Here is a 22,664-nt window from a genome sequence, read left to right as displayed (position 1 = left end):
CAGTGTCTTCTAATTTGATATTTTTCTGATGAAAATACTCTCATGTAAGAAACCTTGCTCCTTGCCGAGGAAACAAAGCCAGTGTGGATAACTGGCAGTGAGATCCACCTTCTCACCACGTGGAGGCGCCGCAGACCCACATTCCCGCGTCGCACTTCCTCGCCTGACAGTACTGGCAAAAGAAAAAATAAAAAAGTAGTGGAGCCGTTACTGAAAGGGGGGGCTCTTTTTGAACGCTTTAGCTCGAGATCAGATGCTCCCTGTGCGGGCTGTGGAGAGCGCCTGTAAGTGGAGCCGAACTGAGCACACAACTTCTCTGCAGTCCTTCCGCTGCAGCTGCTGCTGCTGCTGGTCTTTCCTTTTAGGATTTGCTTCTAGCGACAACGCGAGCTGGACTTTTCTACTTTACTGTTCGCCAAAATGTATCGAGCAGCACTGCTACTGATGCTGGCCGTCAGGATCTGCGCAGACAGCATGGAGGGACCAACAGGTAAAACATGGGAATGTACGAGTAAAAATAAATAAATAAAAATAATAAAATTGCGGGGAAAACACCGAGTGCACGCGCTGATCCCCTTGCGGACAGTGACCGTGAAAGTTGACGCTCAGGTTGGGAAGTCGTGTTGAAGTTGAGGGAAAAGTGTGTTTTCTGGTGGAAACCTGCTCCTGTTCGGTGCTGTGAACTTTCTCCTCCGAGCTCACTGTGCCATTGCATCATTTCACTTCCAGGCTTGTTGGGACTTTCTGAGGACGTTGAACTTTTCTTATGAAATCTGACCCCCCCCAAAAAAAAAGAAAAGAAAAGAAAAAGCTCTGAAAGTGGGGCACACATTTTCTCGACTCGTTTAATTTCTCTCCTGTGCCTCAGCTGTGAGGTTGTTGGCATGTTTTCATTGTTCAGGCTTCAGCAAGTGGCTGAAATTTCTCGCCGAAAAGTGGGGAATCCTCTTTTAATTGACCTGTAGTTTTGATGTAATGTGTAGAATTTGGCTTCTTACTTCTTACCTCATTCACTTTTTTCATGTTTTTGTGGCTGATGAAGATGATTTGGGGCTCTGTTTCATTTTCTTTTTCCTTCCCTTCACAAAGCAATCCATCAGCAGTGAATTGGTGGTGGCAGACTTATGGCTCTAAAACTGTGCTGATCCAAACATTCAATGTGTTTGTCTGTCAAACTCTGACAGATACATGTGGGGGAGATTTTCCGCCATAATACCTGAAATCCACTGAGCCTGTCTCAGACTGGAGTGAAAGTCCTTTCCATTTAACCTGTGGCCGTGTTAAACATTTTTGCTTCTGAAGCAGTTTGAGAAGATTTCTGAAGTCCTCCAAACATTATCCCCTGGGGACTGCTGAGGAGTACAATTTAAAAAAGAAATGCCTCCTTTTGACACCTTTTTTGTCGAGTTCATCTCAAGCGAAAGTTCCAGTTGATGTGTTGTTGTTTTTTTGTTTCACAGCAATGCTTTGCAACTCGCAAGCTTTGTGGCTGCGTTATAAATACTTGGGGTACGTGAGTATCAGTTACACGGCTACCAAAACCAGTTGCTAAACAGACACGCACCCAGCCACTCCCGTGCTCTCCAATGGGTTCGGTGGGGAAGATCCACTGCGAGAAGCCACCTGTCGTGTGAGCTTACAGTGAACAGAGCAACAGATGAGAATGCCTTACAAAAGTCGGCATTGGGTCAGTTTACTTGTATGAAGTAAATTCCGCTATCAAGAATGAATCCCAGTGGAGGATGGCTACAATTGGCCGGAGCTTACTATTTTTCTTCTGGGCTGTGAACTGAAAGCCAGGAAAAATTTGTAGCATTTAAAAAGTTGACCTAGAATTTCTCATCCTACTCTTTGATCGTATTCTTCCGGATTGAAAGCCCTGTTTATGAGTGTTTAATCCCCACAAAATTCTTCTTTTGTTCACACATACTTGTTTTCTCGATCGGTTATGTTGTGATGAAATAAATGCTGTGTTTGGGTTGTAATAAGTCAGGACATCACAATAAATACTCATCCCAGTTTGTCCAAAGCACAAAATGCTTTCAAATGTCCTTCCAAGTGCAAAACCCGTCAATATCAGTTAATTATTGTGGAAGGCAGAGTTTTTCTGTGATCTGTAATCTCTGCTGTCTCTTTGGTATGTTTGGCCACAGGGAGGGACAGAACTGGAAGCTCATCAATACCAAAGTTTTTGCCCGAAACAATGAACTAACTATTGTATCTAACTGTCTGTCTCTATGTAGTCTATCAAATAAAATGGGGGAAAAACCCCAACAGAGAACCATGGAGATTAATACCAATGGTTGCAGTTTTCTGAATACAAGATTTCAGCTGCTCAAAAGTCTGTAGTTGCTGTTGTCTGAGGCTGTGCACACACAAACTCGGGCATCTGCAGATTTTCTATGCATTTGTGCCTGTCATCCACATGCAAATGCACTTTTGGAACATTTTGGAAAAAGCCTTCCTGGGTAAATATTTTCCACGAGTCTAACTGAAACGTTTATGTGCGGACCCAAAAACCAGGGTTTTTGGTTTGCCGCATTAGATTGTGTGCCACTGTCTCCTTGGTTTAACTTCAGAATATGCAGCAGTCTTTCTTTTGTTTACAAGAGAATGGAAGACCTTGCATAGATCTCGCTGGTGCCAACATAGCTAATGAGACTTTTTGATTTCTTTGTACATAATGGTCAGTTGCTCGTGTTAGGAACCAGTTTGATAGTGAGGGGGTGTTCGCTGAAGAATTGTGGGAGAATTTGTCAGGACATTACTGCATTTCACTGAAGGCAGGAAAATTTCATGCGATCACGTGTTAGTCCAGTCGAAAAAGTTGCATCAACACTGTGCTGCTGAGATACAATTATTTCTCTGTGTTTTTAATGTTGACATGATTTTTTTTTTTCGGGGGGGGGGGGGGGGGGGGGTGCCGGTCAGGCAAACCCACTCTGGGTCTGTGAATCCACGCTGCTGGAAGTTGTGCAGAATGAGGTCTAACGTTGTGCTGCCGATATAACCACAGACCTGGGAAAAGATGTCACCTCGGGGGTAGCATTCGTCTCTCCAACACTCTAATATACACCTCTGCATCCATGCCATGGACACTGATGCACCCCCGTACCATCACATACGCTGGCCTTTGCACCTTTCTCTGATAACAGCCTGGATGGTCTTTGCCATCTTTGGAGAGAAGAACCAGATGTTTCCTAAAAGCAGCTGAAACGTGGACTCATCTGACCACAGAACTCGTGTCCATCTGAGATGAGCTCATGTCAAGGCATGTCATTGTAGATATATGGCTTCCTCCCTGTGTAATACAGGATCAGGTTCCATTTTTGGATGCAGTGGTTGATTTTGTTGAGAGGAAATGTTTTTCTATTGGCGCTTTTCCACTAGCTCGCTTCGGCTCGGCTCACCTCGCGCTATTGCGTGTTTCCACTAGCACGCAATACCTGCAACCGGGTAGATTTTCCGTATCACCTCAGCCCTGGTTCCAAGCGAGCCGAAGAGTTACTAAAACGTGACGTCAGCCGACTGCCTTCCACTGATTGGCCGATGAGTGTCGTCACTTTTCAACACTGTTTTGTCTGGCGGCCAGGAGTCTTCTCTGGCTCTCTTCTCTTGCATTCTGTGCGACAAAAAGCCACAGGGTGAGCAGCAACACGAGCACCTCGATGTCCTCCATGCTATCCTCCTCGTATGTTGTTGTTGTTGTTGTTGTTCTGGTCGCGCAGCCGTGTTATGACGACCCTGCCCACGTCGAGGAGGCACGAAGTGTAATGGAAACACAACCAAACCGAGCCGTGCCGAGCGAGTGGAAAAGTGCCATAAGGTACTCCTAAGCCCATGTGGCTATATTGAGCATGGTGGCATGACAGTTTTTTTCATACAGTGAAAAACCGAGGGCTCAAAATCCAACGGTGTTTAATGGCCTACGCCTTTATACAGATTTCCCCAGACTCTCTGAATATAGGCTGCCCCCAAAGTGTCAACTGAGCTTTGGACAAGAATAAAAGTCTTAGCTGGACAAAGTTTAAATGGTAGGTTAATTGTGAGTCAGGGGATGTGTCCTTACTTTTACATGAACTTATTGTAATATTTTCAGAATACCGCATTTTTCACATTCACATCTTTGTCATCTGTCGTCTGGATCCATGCTCACTGAATTAGCCAATAGGGACTTTCCTGCAAATAAAATAATTATTGTTCGTTCAAAATGTTGCTACATGTATGAAGAGATGCATTTTTTTTTTTAAGAAAAAAATAAACTATGCCAAAAAAGTCTGAAAAAAGTTAAAAAGTTGGTCATTCTAGTTGGCGACAGTGTGGTCTAATGAGCATTCCTCTGTGCATGATCATGAAAAAAAGAAGAAAAAAACATATATTAGCCACACCGTATTATAAGCCATGGTGCTCAAAGCCTGAGAAAAAAGTAGCTTATTGTCCGGAATTTACGGTATTTTACTTTTTAAAGTTTTTTTTTAAAACTCATTAGTGATTCTCTTTAAAGGCATGGCTGGTAATCCTGGAGAGCTAGCAAGAGAGCTAGCAAGATTTGAAAGTGGCACCTCCGCTAAGCCCCACCCCCATTCAGTCAGTGCTCCATCGAAAGCCACGCCCCCACAAAGTTGAATGCGCATCTGACGGTGGGACTCAGCTGACATGTCTCATTCACCTGTACATATTTCATGAAAATAACAAATCCCCCCGAGGCAAAACAAATAATTACCTGTCCAACAGAAAGAGAGCAACCTCTGCATGCTTTGCAGGCCCTTCAGATCCATCAGTTGTCTCCACTGCTCAATCGCTGTACCGATGTTGACTCTGGTCTTGCTTCTGGCTTTATCCAGAGCCTTTTTTGTCGCAGCCGTTTCTGCCTCCGGCTTTCTTTTTCTTCCCCTTTTAGTGGGGCGAGCCATTACAAGTAATGGTAGTTTTGGCTGCATTTTCTCTGCCATTGCACTCACATTAAGTTATTTTCGGGAACCGGTGAAATCGCATGCGCGCACGGAGGAGACAGCTGACAGAGGGCAGTGTTTCCCACAGATGTGAAGGCAATGTGTGGTGGTGGTGGGCCGGGGGGGGGGGGTAAAAAATTCTTCAAAAATTATTCCTTCGTTAATAATTGGTCACACAGAACTTTATTGTATTAACCCATAAGAACCCAGACCCATTTCTACTTAAATTAAAATTAAGGGGGTTATAACACAGACTAAATAGACCACATAGAACCCATTTCAGAATTTTTTTCCAGAATACCACCCCCCACTGTCAGAGATCTGTAATGTGACATATATGTCAGTCACATTGGGAGTTAAGAACCTGGATAATTTCTCCATCAAGGAAAATTATGGGGGACGTAAGGATGTGTCACGGTGGGTGACACAGGTGCGGCTTATCTGCAGATTTTCACATCTTCATTGTAAACAAATGAATAGCATAGCTAATTACACTGGTCGGACTGTTCAGCTGTTTCAGACTGATACCTCCGGTTCAGGCTGGTCCTCATCCTCAACACGCACTTCTCTTTTTCAATCGCGGAAAATATTTTTCAATACTCATCTGGATTGAAGCAGCAAACATTCAGTGTAAGAGTGTTAAAAAACTACTTTATTTGATTCACAGCTGCTAGTGTTTAGACCTCGACAAACCCAACTACATTTTTTTTTTTTTTTTTTTTTACGGCAAACTTGCGACTAGTTAACTTTATAAAGAAGGCGTAATCGCTTGTTTGCTATGGGTCGGGACGGGACGGGACAACATTGTATTAAAAATATAAAATATTTTTATAGGACTTTTTAATGTGTGATTTTATAAAGGTGCACGTGATACCAACCTTTCGTGAACTTCGCCTGCAGTCTTCATTCGGTTGAGCCAGAGCTATAGAGCTAATCTAAGCTAGCAAGCTTCCACTCTTCCAGGGAAGCACGGAGGGGAGGGGCTGTGTGTGTGAGTAGGCTATGCGAGAGAGACGCGAGGGACAGAGACGGAGGTAGAGCAGCAAGGAAATGCAACTTAACGAATACGAGTATTTTTTAAATAGCGTTAAAAAAAATAATAATAACGAAACGCAATATGTGGCGCCCGATTTTTAATCTGTGGCGCACCGCCACGAATTAGTCTATGTGTGGGAAACACTGGAGGGGGGCGTAGGCAGAACGGGCAGAACTAGACATGAAGGCATCTGATTGGTTTTTTGTCCTCGGCCCAAGGAGTTTGGTTGGTCAGCTTTTTGTCAGTCCTGCAGCTGCCACAGAGGTCTGATTATTTTCGGCCCTTTTTCTAAATACATCATGTATAGATTACTCTCAGGATAGACGGACCATTTCACCCAGTATCACAAAATGTGTTTCTGAACAGGATTACCAAACATGCCTTTAAGTTTTACGTGGTGAATAATGACTCATCCTTGCTCGGAAAGACTCCTGTGATGGATGCGCCTTTTATACCCAATCTTGACACCCTCACATCACTAGTTTGTCTGCTGATTATAGAATCTTCCACAATGTTTTATGTATTTTAAACTATTCTGTCATTTTTTGATTTTCTCCCAGCTTTTTTGTAGTGGCATCAAATTCTTGATTTCTTTATATTTTCTAAACATAATGATGGTGGTTAGTGAAGACACTGAAAATAACTGAATTTGTTCTTGTTTAGATGAAAGCCCCAACTAAATAACAAATTATAGACTTGTTAGTCAGTCAATAGCTATGGCCTCAACTTCACACAAGTACTGAGCGATATGGGGGAAACAAACATACAGTTACATTCCTTATGAAGCACTGCCATTTTTAGACCCATTTTTCTGGAAATAGAAAAGGAGTGTTCAGCTGCTGCATTTGGACTTTTTTTTTTTTTTTTTTTTTTTTTTGTACAATTTTGAAGAAAGTTGTATCATGCTTTAATGTGGATTTGGTTAAACATGACAAACAGCCAGCTATTGTGTCGATCTCCTTAAAATCCCATGGACAAGTTCATTAATGCACAATGTCTGGACATGGCAAAAATCCCTTATTCAGTCTAAAATGGCTGCTTCCCGACTGGTAGACAGGATGCTTCCAGGAGGACTTTTTGTTGGTATTGTGCTGTCATATAGGTGTATCAAACGTAATGGCTTTCTATGAAATGCAGTTTCAGTAGACCCAACTGTGATACCTCAGTAGTAAAGTGGGATCCCTTGGTGTGGCTCTTTTTGGAGATCTCTAACCCCAGCTCCAGATGTTTGTCCTCTGGTCCGGCTCTGAGGTGTCAGTGCAAGAAGACAATTCGATGTTGGTATGAAACCATGTGAGCAAAGTCCAACACTGAGTGGCGCTGACACGCAGTCACCAACACTCTTGCAACTGGAAGTTAGGAGGATAGACTGCATTGAAAATAGTCACTGACATGAGAAGGTGGGCTTTCATGGTCTGCTGGGAGGATGTAGAGAGGGGGGTCCTTTGGTGTGTTGCAGCGTGGATCCAGCTTGGTGTTAATCCAATGGAAAAAAGCCCGATACACACACAGAGCTCTCCGGGGGCAAATGTGGAGGGTGTAAATGGAGAAAATGGAGCATGTGCTCACACAAAAGGCAATGATGAAATGTGGTTGTTCTGGAGGAAATAACACAAGGGTCTTTAATAGAACAATGGTAAGCTGTATAATGAGGACATGTTGTTAAAGCAAGGGAGTACATTGTAATTATAGATCATGATAATGAAATTGGAATAAAACAAAAACTTTTCCAACACCATAAGAAATTAGAGGAATCTAACTATAACCCATCTACAATGTTTACCAATCATTTATAAGCCTTCAGAGCTGTGGGACTGCATTTTAGAAGCAGCACACTAAGCAGTCTGGCTTTAATGGTCTGATTGCTGAAGAAAAATGGATTCACTTAGCCTGAAAAGGATAAAAATGATCCATTTGAAATGATAAAGTACAACCCATGTTTCACTCCTTACCTTTCTGATGAACACCGCAGCATGAGATGGATTACATATTATAAACGGCCTACAAGAAGTTGTTTTTGGGCTATTAAAATGGATGGCAGAACAAAGCGGCCCCTGGCAGAGGTGGAAATCAGTAAGCATCACATATACTGAACCCTTCTGATAGCGTTTGACAAAATTTTAACTGCCTTTTCTGCTTGTCGTCATTCTTTTAGCCATGTGGGTAAAGGATAGTTGATGTGTTTGTCTCTCTTATAAGAGGACTTGATGCATATGTGGTGAAATATCTTCTAGTGGGTATCTTTTACGACAGCTCTAACGTATGTTTAGTATCTTGTCACCATAGCAGTCACAGTCAAACAGCAATAAATCAGACAACAGATGCAGTAAATACCTTTTGACTTTGCTAAGCTGTGGCTAAGTTATTGTGGGAAGGAGTCTAATACTGTACCTGTCTTTATCTTCTGAGGTGTTCTGTATTAGCATCTGATTCACCATGACATCTCACCTGTTGAATGTTTGGACCTGTTGTCTCTTCAAAGTTAAGTCCATTGTTCCTTCCTTCTTATAAAATCCCAATGATTTCCAGACTTTAGATCTCATTGTAAACATGTTTTGTGTTTACCTCACAGGCAACAATAGATGCATATACTCCACATCCCTAGACCTTTTAATCGTTTAAATGGTGTGCCGAAATAATGGTGCGCTCACTTTGGCGTATACTCTGACCTTGATGGGGAAGTCTTGCAGTTAGTGTGTACAGTAAAACATTATTTAACCGGATTTAATTGGTAGAATCAACCACGTTATAACGCATGTTGTTATCCAGGAATCAGTGTACTGATCTAATTGCATATTTAATATTTCAATCAGGTTCCACTTTGTATTGGTTGATCTTTACAGCCTGAGCAAACATGTGAAGGTGTGTGACTAAGTTAAATTTTAAAGTGACACTAGAGAGTTTGGCAGATTACTGCTCTTCGGCTCCCCCTACAGTTGTGGGATGTAACATTATCGTCATCAAAACAAATTCCTGTCTATTTTTTGTCATGTTGAAGAAGCCACAAAGACGCCATCAGAATCCCACAAAATTGTTAAATGACTAAAGAAAAAAGATGTGGTGCGGGGCTGGAAACCAAAGCCCCAAGTGCTCGAGTGCACTTTCAGCCTCAGCAATGTGCATAATAGAAGTTGATGCACTTCAACATGACTCAGAACCATGTACTTTTAAGGTTCATTAACTTCTCTAGTGTTGCTTTAATAGTCACTTTGTTAGACTTCATGGTCAACTTATAACTACAGCATGATTGCTTTTGTTTGTCTGAAAATATTTTTTCTCACCATTGAAGGATGAGTCAAGCTTGGTTTGCTACTTAGAGAACTTTTCTTCATGGAAGTGACGTTGGTGAAATGCAGAGCTGGCATCAACAAGCATCCTTTGCCCTTTGACAGGCTGAACTCCAGCTTTTTCTGCTCCACATGTCTTTCAGTATTAAGCATCTTCAGTTACCATGCTGTATAACGGCCTACATTAACTGATGTCAGTGATGCTGAATTACTTTGCCATTGTTTGGGTCAGCTTAAGCCTTTGAGTTTCATATTCAAGGACATTACGAGCAGCTGAATCAGAAAAAGGGCTCATTTCAGCGTCCGAGTGGTACTTTGGAATGATACACATTTCTGACAGCAACTGAATATCTGCCTTGTTGTGAAGAACTACTGCAGTGACAGCGTTTGTTGGCAGACTAGCAGCTACACAGTGCGGAAGTGGTAATTATTTTCTTATCATTGTCCAGACCCCTTTTAATGACCATCCAAGACAGTTATGTTATTTTAAATTTTTTTGTTTCTTTCTGCCTTATCTCCCTCTCTGCCCAACCGCAGTCAGTGTTTCGAGGCTCGGCTTTTAATTGAATCCCAAATCAGTTTCATGCCATTTTCTGGGTTCATTTCTTCAACTTATAGTGAGATGGGCTCCATGTTGAAAGCCACATGTAGGTTGATTGTGGTGGAGGCAAATGGAGCATCCCACACTATTAACGCCTCGTGCAGTATCCTCATGACACTAATCTGCTAGTGTGGCTGCTGCTGCTCTTGCGTGCCTGTCACAGCCTCGCATTGTTAATGGAGCTGACAGCGGTGCCAGAATGCCTCGGCCCTGACCTGCAAGGCGTCTTTGCCTGTAGGAGCGACTTGAGCTCTCCAGGTGTTTGAAATGTGTTGTTTATCTCCCTTCATTGACAACAAATCATTACTGAGCAGATGGAGAAATGCCAGCAGGCGCCGTGTCGCCTGTCAAGCCGATTGGCAAAACATGTTGAAACAATAAAGTTAATTTACTCACTTTTAGACGATTGTTGTGAATGCCTACTTTGATGTTTGTTGTAGATGAGGAAGCTGCCGGGTGTTTGATTGCTGTTGCTCTTTTCACGGTGGCTCTTTTGAAGCTGTACAATGATGTGCCGGAAGAAATGTTTTATAAGCTTATTGAATTTGCTTAGGGGAATGTAATCACAGCTGAATTTGTTGGTTGGAATCTGCTGTGCATTGCAGAATCCTGCTAATTATGAAAAAAATCAGTCAGGGGACTGACCTGTTGTGAATGCAGCATTGCGCAAGGAGCTTCAAGCATCCAAAACTTTATAACCTCAGATGAGCAAATGTAAGATGCCATCTCAGCTCTGGAAACCCCTCCCATCCTCAGCCTGAAAGCTCACCTTCTGCAAAGGACCGGGTTTCACATTTTCCATCATGTGATTGTGAATATGATGCTTTGAAAGCTGCCAGGTTGATGACATTTGCAACGATATCTCAGGAAAATGTGTAAATCCATTTCGAAGGAGAGCTGACTGTTAAATGAAAGAAATTGTTGATTCCCCCCCCCACCTTATATATATTTTTTTCATATTGCTCGTTTTTGACACTTCAGATAATATCTAGCCTACAAAGTGGAAGAAGACGAGGCTATTTGAGGCAAAGCTTTCACACCAGAAAAGCAAATTAGAGCTTTTCATAAAAATTCATGTCTTGGAATGCTCTCGACATCATAGATTGATGATGGATAAGATTTTTCCTTTGAAGGATAATTTACCCCGTGGTTCTGGAAGAATTTGTTCTCATCACATAGACGCGGCCCACTCGCTGTGAATGGCAGGTGAGATTGATGGGGCCGAATAACACCACTTGTAGCTATTGCCGTGTTCTCATATTAGAGATGAAGTTTACACAGAGATGAGATATGCAGGAGCATGACTGTTCTGCGGTGATGGCTGCCTGTCCATTTAGTCCAGCACTGCTCTCTGTCAGATTCTGCTTCTGCTGCCATTACCTTCCAGATTTGTCACCGCCACTGACAGCAAACCATGAATAATTTTTATGAATATCCCTCTATAGCTCGTGCTGCCTAGCCGACAGCGTGTTTACAGTCTGCGGCTGAGCCAATTGTCCGAGATATTTTCCTGTCCATGAAACCTGCGGTTGGAGCTGTCACAGCCGATGATGGGTTGATGCCAGACGCGGCCTATCAGTAGAGCGGAAACTATCGCCCGCTTACCGCCGTGTGGCAGATTCAGCGGATGGGGTCAGGGTTCAGCTACAAGATGATTTTGTGGTGGTGCTGTCATCAAGTGTCATTCTAGATTTCGATGACGTCTGGGGCCAAACCACAGGAAGAGCTTCCCTCTCACTTCCTTATCTCTTCCCTTATCTCTCCCAGAGTCGCCCCTCTTGGGCTCAAATGCTTATCCCCCGTGTCATTAATGTAGAAAACCACAGTGCTGATAAACTGAAGTCAGATTAACTACCATACTAAAAACTCACTCTTCCTAATATTCCTTCATGTTTTTAAAGATACCTAAAAAAATAAAATGATTTGGAGCAAAACCGGGGATGTATGGGTCCCAAGGCAGCTGTGGATATTACGCTTTAAAAAATAGCAGTTTAAAGTTATCAAACCTGTGGGCCTCAGAGTGTCCCTGTGACACACAAGAGATATTAAAAGTTGAGGGAAAACTTAGTGGGAAAAAAAAAAGTCAAATAATTTGATAAATAGTTTGACATGCCCCTCACTGGAGTGAACAAGGGCACTGCGGCAGAACCTGCTCACCCCTGTCAAGGTTAGCATTGACCCTCCTGTGCACAGCAGGGGAGGATATGCAGCATAAGCAGCAACACCTGTGTCTCTGCTATTACTGCGGGGCGTCTTCGTCGCTATCGTCTTTACCTCGGCCTTCTGTGATGTTGGATCAATGCCAGTTTTTTTTTTTTTTTTTTGACTAGTGTTGCTCTTTCCCATATAAATCTTACCTTGGGATGGTAAACATAAAACGTCTGAGCCACAGGGTTCCTCCTGGGAAAGAAGGGGAAGTGATGAGTAATGCTGCAGGTGTTTTAAAGGTGCTCTGGAGCACACAACCCCCAAACTTTCCTCTACATCTGATTTGTGGCTGATGGTTTGTAAACGATATTACACCGGCACTGGAAGAAGCAATGATCGATAGATCCAGCCATATCTTTCTCGATCTCTACTTTAACACATTGTAAAAACTCAACTGGTGAAATCAAAACTTTTCTGTCACACCTTGGAGCATCAGGTACATTGGGGATGGATGATTAATCAGGTGGTTATCAGGACCGGATGATTTTTAGCTTGACTGGCTGTGATGGTGATATACCCCCCCCACCCAGACACACATAGCAGTGCAGCCATGGACACATGCAAGCATGTCTTCAGTCAATAAATGTTACACAGTAAGTTAAAACCAGCAATTTCTACATGTAAGGTGAAAATCTATCGTGTGGCAATGCTGGAAATATGTTTGGTGAAATAACAGACACATTAAGTGGCAACAAGGCAGAGATACTTTTGTTTGTGAGGAAAAAGCTGCTGTTAATGTTTAAATGAATGCACACTACCCACTTTTGTGGACACCAGCCTAAAGGTGCCCTATTTAATTTCTCTGTTTTTCTTACCTGATACATTCTAGGCTCATTTTTTTTAAAAGTACAAGCACAGCACTTCTCTGATGCTTTGATGATTTTTATTTTAAATTGAGTTAAAAAGAGAAAAGGCTTTAGAGCCTGTAATCTAGTGCAAGGTGGGCTATATTTCAGTTTATTTTCTGTTGGAATTTGACAAAAATGGCCAAAATCAGGAACTCAGAGCACTTTTATTTTAATGCCGTTTTCAGAGACTGAGCAAGAAGATGAAGTTTTTTTATTTTTTATTTTTTTTTATTAAATAATAATAATAATAATAATAATAATAATAATAATAATAAGATAGTTAAATATTCAGTTAAAATGAAAATTGCAGTTATCAAAATCAGACTCGGCTGATCACTCCTTTAAAAAATTTTTAAATCAAAATCCGCCAAGACAAAGCATTTCTAGCTTAGAAGCCTGATGTCTTTTCTTGTGTTCGGGTAAAATTCTTAGTTGATTCTGGGTTTTGACTGACATCTGATCTGCTGATGAAGGTCAGTTTAAGAGCTCATACTGAAAATAGGGCCTGCACTGAATCAGTGCTTCCCCGCTGGGGCTTAACAATTACGCGAGTCCCTACCTGAAACCATGCATTGCTCTGTTGTAATGACCATGGTTGTCCTCAGAATAACACAAGAGATGATTCTAGAGCAGTTAAAATTCTCATTAGTCACAAGATGAATGAAGTGGACAGGCTGGATTGTTGCTTTTAGGACAAGTGTAGGACATGGGATGGCCAAATCTGGAGGGTTTGGAATTTAAGTGGAAAACCAAAACACAGTTTTGAGGCATTCACTGAACTTCACACAACGCAGGAAGGAACTGTGCCAGTTTTCAGCACGACGTATGACAGTAAGCCCACTTTTCCGAGAAAAACACAGTCAACACTTCCTGTTTAGGTGTACTTGCTGGTAATTGAACCTTTAATCCTCCTGGTGTTTTTGCTTTCCTCCCCCATTCTGCCTCCCGTGCCGTTCAACCCATCTGTCCTTTCTTTTAGAAACAACTCAACACTTTTTTAAAAATTTTTATTAAGTTCTGCACTTCTTTTTCTTGGTTCCTTCTGACATCTACAAGGAAGGATAACCTTGGCAATGCTTCATGCTATGATGGCAATTTGGCAGTTAAAAGAAGTACAAGCACCTGCGCCAGCATCTGCTCTGTTTGCCTTCCAAATACCATATGCATCAGTAGTGAACATGGCGGGTTGCAGCCCCTATGGACTCAGAATTCCGACAGACACAAGTAAAGGATTATATTTATGGGCAAGGATCTGATGGATCATGCCCTAAATAGGATTAAGCAGACTGTAGAATCTTTGCATTCACAAAGGAACATGTTGGCCTGGGCAAGGATAGCATAAATTTGAGGCATATGCATCTAAAATCCTCATTCTGTTCTATGAGATGTATTGCCCGCCGATGCCTGGGGTGTGATGTTGAGGTTTTTATGAGCTTGGCATTGCAGTGGACCCTAAATCATTGATTCAGTAAGCAGGACCCTCAAGTGGAGGTACTGCATCTCATATAGAAGTGTAGAAAAAGAGGCAGAGTGTGATGTGAATTTAGGGGGAGAAGAGAAGAGCCTGTGGAGCAGTGTACAGGATATTATTGATTACACTAGTGGAAGCAGTTTGGAGGGAACAGCATGGAAATCAGGTGGCGGTCAGATTCCTGTCGGCGGCACAACTCTCTGCCTCACCTTTCATCTTCTCTTTTCCGTCTGATCTAGCTGGCCGGCATGCAGCGAAAGTAATTCATAAGAGCCGCCTTCAGATCGGCCACTGAGCATGTGTGTCCCCGTGGCCTCCTGGCCTACACTCCTAATCTCAGCATCAATAGAGTGTGAGCAGATGGTGCTGCGGCTGAGGTCACCAAACCCATACACAGCAATAATAGGGCAGGAGAGGATGATGAGGCTGGCCCAGACACTGGAGAGGATGATACAGGGATGACCTGAGTAGACATTAAAAACAGATCTACTTTGTTTGCCCTTGCATAAGAAAGCAGTTGACATATGTTGTTTGTGTGTCGGTTCAAGCTCAGCCTCCTGTATGTTGACCTAGAAAAGTGACGAGAACGCAGAAGAAAGCTTGCCATCAAAAAGCTGCAGTTGATAGATATATATATTTCTGTTTCATGAGAAGCTCTTTGCTGGTGTTGATGTATTATGAAACTAAAGAAAAGTCTGCCACAGGCAGTGCAATGGCTTCAGATGCTAGGTTAGAACAGGGTTATGGGAGAAGTTAAACTGATATGAGCTGTTTGATGATTGCTTTCATGCAGTACAGATTTTACAGTTGCTATTATGTTTACTAGTCATGCTCCGATCGATCGGCTGCCGATAATGCCCAAAAATAGCCTGATCGGCGATCGGAAAAATATGCCGATCAAAAAACCGATCACGTGACGTAAATTACTAGCAACCACTTTCTAATGTGGTACGTGACGTGTGTACAGAACCGAACAGGCAAAACCTCTACAGTGCATCTCGACAACATGACCTCTCCTGTCTGGAATTTTTTCAAAGTGTGTCAGAAAGATGTGAAACTTACTGCGGTCACGCCATCTGCGCTTCGCGCTAGCTACACTTGAAAATCGAGTGCCCGTTTACATCACGTCGTACGGTAAAGCGTGTGAGCGGATTTATGGTGCATTCAAGTGCACCCCGTAAACTCAGAAATCTATATTGAAGTTGATTTTTCATTTGTTGGAATACATACACCTGTCATTACTTGGTTTTTTTTTTTTACTACATTCTTTTTAATGATTAAAACAAAATGATAGAACAAAATTATTGAAGCATATTCAGAATCAAACTAATTTCTGCATAGTCAGATTTGTCCCCAGCTACCTCTGTGGTGATTTTCAAGTCATTTCACTGCATCATTGTTTAAAGGGGAACTCCGGTATTTTCAACATTAAGCCTCTTTTCTGAGTCGTCTGCAATGTTTTAGAACCCCCCTCACCGCTTTTTTGATGTTTACTGCTGTCTCCGGTATTTGCCTAATTTTGGTTCATCTCAACCTGCTTCAGAATGGCAAGTCATATGCATGTCTTAAAAGGTCCGTAAAAGCACCATAAACGTCCGTTTTCAAAATCATCAACTCACCGGAGTGGTTACTGGTGTGCATTGGTAATCCATATCAAATTTCGTTGCGAAAAGTTGCTTCTGTCGTGTTTTATTTGGCAGCTCGTTCATGCTCGCACTATTTTCTTAGTGGTGGCGGAGTAATATCAACGAACATCCAATACAAAATGTCAAATAAAACACGACAGAAGCAACTTTTCGCCACGAAATTTGATATGGATTACCAGTGCACATTTGTTAAAACAATTTAGAGTTAGGATTGGATGTTAAAGGGACACTATGTAATAAATTAAGTAATTTATTAACTCAAATCAACATATTCATTCATAAATTAGTCCTCATTGGTGTAAAATTATCTCTGTCAAAAATCTCAATTATCCTCCCTAGTGAAGAATAACTTGTCTGTATCTACATAGAGCGGGCAAGCTCGATGGAGGCTGCCATGTCCTTCCGGTCTATGAAAAACGACGAAGTGCCGAGAGGGACATAAAGCACTTCGAATCGCGTTTTCCCGAACGCCAGGCTTGCAAGAGGAAATTACGTCATTTTGACGTCACGTCCGCCGAATGGCTTATTACTGGCGCTAATGGTAAATAGATTTTATCTCGTAAATTATCACACTAATAATGCATTGATTGTTACCAAACTTCTGCCGTAGTACACATAGGCTCTTAACTCACAAAACGAGGCATTAGAAAGTTTGTAATTTTACCGGGAGTTTATTTAAAAGAACACTTTCCAGATAGCAACTACACACTGCTGCTAACGCTACCGCTGCGTCGACGTCACTTCCGGTAACTCCCGGAATATGACTAATTGCATTGTTTGCACACCAAAGGCTATGTCAACTTATGTTATCTGACATGTTATCTGTCATCTATATGTATAGTGTTGTTGTATGTGTGTAATGTAATCCTTTGTACTGTGTGTCTTGATGTCTTTTTGTTTGTATGGACCTTGAGTCTGAAGCCATAGCTTCTTGAATCTTGACACATACCGTATTTCAAGAAGTTGCAACTCACATTTGAAAACGCGAGGCGCTAGAGAGCAAATTCATTCGACTTTGCAAAATAAAATTGCACCACAATAGATGGGGGAAGAAATTACATAATGTCCCTTTAATGCAGAATATGATAAATAATACTTGATAATAATGCATATTAAATTAGTTTTTAATTGTTTATGTGGCAAAAGTAAACAGCATTTAGGCCCCTTAAATTGGGCTCCCAAATCTCCTATGATCAATGTTGATAGGTTTGAATCAAGATTTTTACAATGGGGACAAATCTCTAAAAGCAGCATTATGCAAAAGAGCTCTTTAAAATGCTCAACCTTTATTTTCAACTTTGAATGCAGCACACGTACTCTGAAGTCCTTCACAGTGCAGAGAAAAGGAAAGTGATGTTAAGATGTAATATGGGGACTAGAAATAGATTTCTTACTGCCAGATGTGACAGCTGATGGGGTGGTAACATCGTAATACATCCTGGTCATTTCACCATAATATTTCCTCTGCATTTATGTGTGCTTTAAAGTTAAACTTTACCTTTTACCACTGATGTAGCATTAGCCTACACTCCTACAAAAATGTCAGATTCACAATGATTTTTTGTAAATATTTACTAATACTTTATCTTATAAAATCAATATCATAATTCCACACGTTAAGCTAGTTGCAGTTAATGGAGCTTGAATCTGTGATATTCAGTTGGCCACAGATCTACAGATTTCTCGTCAGTTCACTTTATCCTGAAACTTAGCTTTTTAAAAAAAACAATGTTTTCCCCGTCATATTTAGTGGTACACTTAAGCACCTGAGGTCCGTTTCACAAAGCAGGTTTAGTGAAAACTCTGAGTTTATTAACCCTGAAATGAGGGAAACTCTGAGTTTTCCGTTTCACAAAGGGAGGTAACTCAAACCCGAGAAAGAGGGGTAACTCTAGCCTGTTTCACAAAGAGAGGTAACTTAACCTCTGGTCAGTTACCGTAGTAATAGACTCTATGAACCTAACCTGGTCGGGACCAGGTTTTACTCAAGAAACCTCGAGTTTCTCTCTGTCTCCTCCTTCTTTCAGCCACACACGGCCGTGGCTCAGTGGTTACAGTCGGTCGTCCAATAACCGGAAGGTTGGCAGGTTCGATTCCCACTCTCGCCACAAAAGATTGGTGGAACTGACAGCTGGAGGGGTGTCAGTCCACCTCCTTGTCATGGCACCGTACCCCGATGCTCCCCGGGTTCTGAATGGCTGCCCACCGCTCCAGGTTGGCATCTGTCTATAAGTGTGTGACCCTGTACATGTGCATGTGTGTGTCAACAGGTGCCAACCTGGATGGGTTAAAAGCGGAGGGCAAATTTCGTGTGTATGCATGTATGCATGACCAATAAATCCGATCAGATCTCGGATCTTAAGACACCATTTGATTTCCTCATTCATTCAGTCAGCAGTGCGAATTCTTCTACTTCTAGAAGTCCATTAGGCACAGTAGGAGACGACTTTTTTCACGAACATGGCATGTCCTTTTGACAACGATCCCGTGGATGAAGGTGCAGCATTATTGCGCAGAGAATTAAATATTGGTCTGGAGATGGTTATAGATGTTTTTTAGCATTTACAGACAAATATCTTTTTGAGCGGCACCATAAAAATTTTGTTGGGACAAAAGAAAAAAAAAGACATAAAAGACAAATAAATATTTGTATGAATAGGCTTAAAAAATATACATATAGGCCTATTATATTTTATAAAGGCACTTGTGTCTTGGGGTGGACTCCCTCCAGGGATTCCCTCAGCCACTGGCCTTCCATAAGAGGTGGCAATGCTGGCCCACCACCCGTATTACGGGCATCTGCCTTCTTTCTGTTGGTTGAGTAGAAGTCTATGTTAGTTTAAATAGGCTTAATTATTTAACAGAACATGATATAGATGAGAAGACATAGTTTATGTGTGTGAAAACAGCATTATGTTGGGAATAAAATAACTGCACAGTCAAATAGCCACTTAATATTTATTTTACAGTGTAAAACATGATCAAAATGAGGTACCTCCATGTCGAGGTCTCACCTGTTTGAACAATGTTTTTATATTTCATCTTAAACTGCTGCCAAGTGCGATTCTCCCCCGCGGGATTGCACCTAAATGAAATAAAAGAATGGGCTACCATTCAAGCAGTTTTCCCCTATAATATTATTGTGATTGCAAAGGACTACATTTAAACTTACGCTTTTGTAGCTGCAGCGGTGCACTTATTTCTAAAAACGTGTTAAAACTCGCCGTATGAGCGCATTAAGATTTCCAATTCGAGGTTGGTGATAAACGTAGCCCGCCTCTTCCCCGTTGCGATGGTGACTCGTCGAATCGGGGCTCCGTTGATGCTGGCTTTTTAAAGTTGTGGTGCACACACAAAACTCAAGGTGAAACTACTCAGAGATGACTAAACTCACTTAAATCAGCGTTTCTGGAACCGAAAATTCAGAGTTTTCTATCTCAGAGAAGATCAACTCAGAGTTCAGGAATACACTCAGAGTTTGTTGAACCTGCTTTGTGAAACGGACCCCAGGAAACGCACCCATTCCTGTAAAGGCAGTGACATTCCCTTTTGGTGCTAAATGATAACTTTATTAAGCTAAAGTTAGTCATTTGCCAACATTTGCTAACATTAGCTGAATTTACAAGAATACGCTAAACCTCATGCTTACGTGGGCAAACTGGCTCCGTTGTCTGATTTTTCACAAACTCATAAAAACTTCTGGATTTGCAGGGTGTCATCTAAGAAAATAAAAACAAACTAACGGAGACTTAGTTTTTGTGAACATCACAGTGGAAGAAGTAAAAGCTGCAGTATTGTAGATGGTATTTAAGACCCCCAAATCAAGGATGCTGGAAATCTGGCCACACATACCCCTACTCTGCCTCTATTGGTCACCTCCATATTGCATCTGGTGCACTGGTTGCATTGATTTTCACAGAAGTGTTCAACTGACACTTTAAAATGCAGCATAAGTGAGGGGAGAGTCATCATAAACTTGCTAACGCTCAATTGAAATCAAGTACAATCTCAGCTTTCGCCTGTAGCCTTAAAACTCCTGTCAGTATTGATCTGACTTTGTTTACCGTGCACTCTGTGCAGTTTTATTATCCATGAAATAATATTTGGCTCGCTTTAAGCACAATGTGATAAATTAACATGACCTTAGAGTTATTTTAATTGAGACCCAGGAAGGGATGCCCTGAAGGCAGTGTCTCGACTCAGTTAAACTCAATTAATTTATCGTAGCTATATTTCTACAAAAGTAAGTAATGGTATATTCTCACAAGTGTAAGAGACGTCTTGCAGTAATGGAATATTTGAATGTTGAAGAATCTATTTAACATAGTGGGCAACATGGCAGGAAAAGGCTGAGCTCCAGCCTTAAAGCAAGAGCTGAGTAGATATTCCTGACTCAGCTGCCAGCTGGGGTCATTTGCTTGTTACTCAAGTGCAGGTAGGGGCAACACTGACCATGATGTGGTGAGTTCAAGGGGAGGTCAAATGTAGAGCAACGCGGGACGTTTGTCATTGTCATTTCTAAGGGACGGCGTTCACATAAATTGCTTGTGCCTGGATCTCTGCAGCCACACCCACGCGCTTCTGCCGCAAGTCCCAGACATCACTAATTATATGCACACCAAAGTAGGTTATGCATTGTTATCATATCTCCGCTTCACCTCCTTCTACCCTCATTCCTCCCTCCCCAACCACTTGTCAATTCTGTCAGCCACTTTCTGCCAGGACAGAGGACCTGTTGTTAATTAAACCCTGTCAATCAGAGTGAGATAAGGAGAGGAAAAAGAGGAGAGTTATTTCTAGGAAATGTTTTACAGCGGCGCAAGCTTTATGGTAATGGAGTTGGTCACATTTTCATTTCACAGGCAGTAGCCAAGGACGGTAACAGTTGACTTGCACAGTGTTTTTTAATTTTTTTTTTTATTAATGTGTGTATACGTGTCTTGTCCTCTGTCTGAACATACATGAGAGCACTCTGGGAGGGTGGAGCAATTAACAGTAGTTGTAGATCACAAACCTGTCAAACGTGACAGCTCTATTTTATTCCGTCTAGAGAGAAAAGGACTGAGTTTGGGTAACAAGCTCTATTGCACACTTGGAATCATGCACAAGTGTCCTTTTGCCTCTAGGTCCTTGCCATGCCTTAGCAGTTTTTGACCCTCATGTGGCGTCTGTTTAATTAAAAATCCACTAAAGAGGGATTACAGTACAAGGGTGGCCAAACCTGTAGTGGCAAACAAGTGAGAGTAGAAGTTGAAGCACTAATACGAGGTTTAGTATGGTAGGTTGGCTGGACATAGAATGGGTGTCTTTTGGTTGGGCTTGGGGGGCTTCTGCAGACATCTTTCACTGTTCGAGTGAAGGCTGACACGCTCGTCTTATCTCACTTAGCATTTTTTGTCTGAGCTGTTGCTCCTAAATCATGGCAAGTTGGTGCAATTGTTTTACATTTATGCTCTCAGCTGCCACCGTTACGATATCTGGAGCCACCTTGTTGTCAACACAAGATGGCTCTGAAATTCCAAATCGACTTCATGTCATCTCCTTACCACAGTTTGACTTTGGAAACTGGGCACAGTTGTTGTGTGTTTTAGACACATTGACGTTATAGCCACATTTTCTGTGACTGAAAAGTAGGTAGAAAACTGTTACATGCCATGTAGCTGCAGGAGGCACGACCACTCTGTGTTATTATTGATTCAGGTGAACAGTTGAAGCAGTAATTCCTAAATTATGCCAAATGATAACCCTTTTTTACTGCCCCCCTTTACAGTGTCCCGGAAGCATCTTGTTGTCAAGCATACAGTCTGTTTAACTCCATATATTTCATATTTATTACAGATTTCAGGAGTTTATCTTGAATATTTACAGCACTTTGTATGATATTTGTACGAAGTCATACTGATGACTTAACTGCTTGTGCTAAACGTTGTTGACATATAGACAGAGATATTCAGGACATAATGAGGCCTATGACTTAATGGCAATGTTGAAATCTCATCTAGTTAGCCATATCATGATCTGAAGTGATGTAAACCTTTTATTAAATGCCTTTGATTTGATTTGTGTGTTTTGTTGGGGCACAAAGCACATTGAAATGACTTACCATTGGCTGATAACTGTAGCACAGATGTGAAAAAAACAGTGGAGAATTTTTGAAAGAACAAGATCTTTTTATACACCTTTCCAGTGTCACTGAGGTAACTTATGAAGTATACCACCTTCGTTACACCTTATTCCAAATAAAGGCTGTGTTCTGTTGCCCAGCAGTTCCCTGTGAAGTAGACTCCAGAGTATTCAGAGCATTCAGCTATGTTGAGTAGGCTTTTCAAACAATAGGGAGCCTTTCTGATCAAAGGGAACCGTTCAAAGGGAACTGTGAACTGTGTAGCAAAGGACCGAACAGTTCATCACTTCACATTAAGTTGAAAAGTTATATTACCCATAAGATATTGTGCTTCACTTGAGTTCCAAACTGAAAAGGAAAAAATGTGAGCTCGCTTTTACAGTTTAAACATTTTGTTTTATAGTGATCAACATTCTCATTACTGATGTGACACAACATGTATGTAAAAAAAAAAAAACGTCCCAGAAAAATCCTGGCTGTTCCCTTAAAAT

At 41.7% G+C, this 22,664-nt stretch overlaps 1 protein-coding gene across 4 annotated transcripts in view; it reads left to right on the top strand.

The window, feature by feature from the left end:
- Nucleotides 1-242: 242 nt before the first annotated feature.
- LOC142367474 (receptor-type tyrosine-protein phosphatase U-like) overlaps nt 243-22,664 on the top strand; it is a 255,969-nt gene continuing 233,547 nt past the window's right edge. For all 4 annotated transcript variants that reach the window (XM_075449450.1, XM_075449449.1, XM_075449448.1 and 1 more), the window contains exon 1: nt 243-490. In XM_075449450.1, coding sequence (XP_075305565.1) covers nt 421-490 — 70 coding nt within the window. In that variant the 5' untranslated portion in view covers nt 243-420. The remainder of the gene's footprint in view (nt 491-22,664) is intronic.

The sequence above is a fragment of the Odontesthes bonariensis genome, chromosome 18 (genome assembly GCF_027942865.1).
Source record: "Odontesthes bonariensis isolate fOdoBon6 chromosome 18, fOdoBon6.hap1, whole genome shotgun sequence".
NCBI lineage: Eukaryota > Metazoa > Chordata > Actinopteri > Atheriniformes > Atherinopsidae > Odontesthes > Odontesthes bonariensis.
The sequence above is the reverse complement of the archived record's forward strand: the minus strand, read 5'-3'. Positions and strand labels throughout refer to the sequence as shown.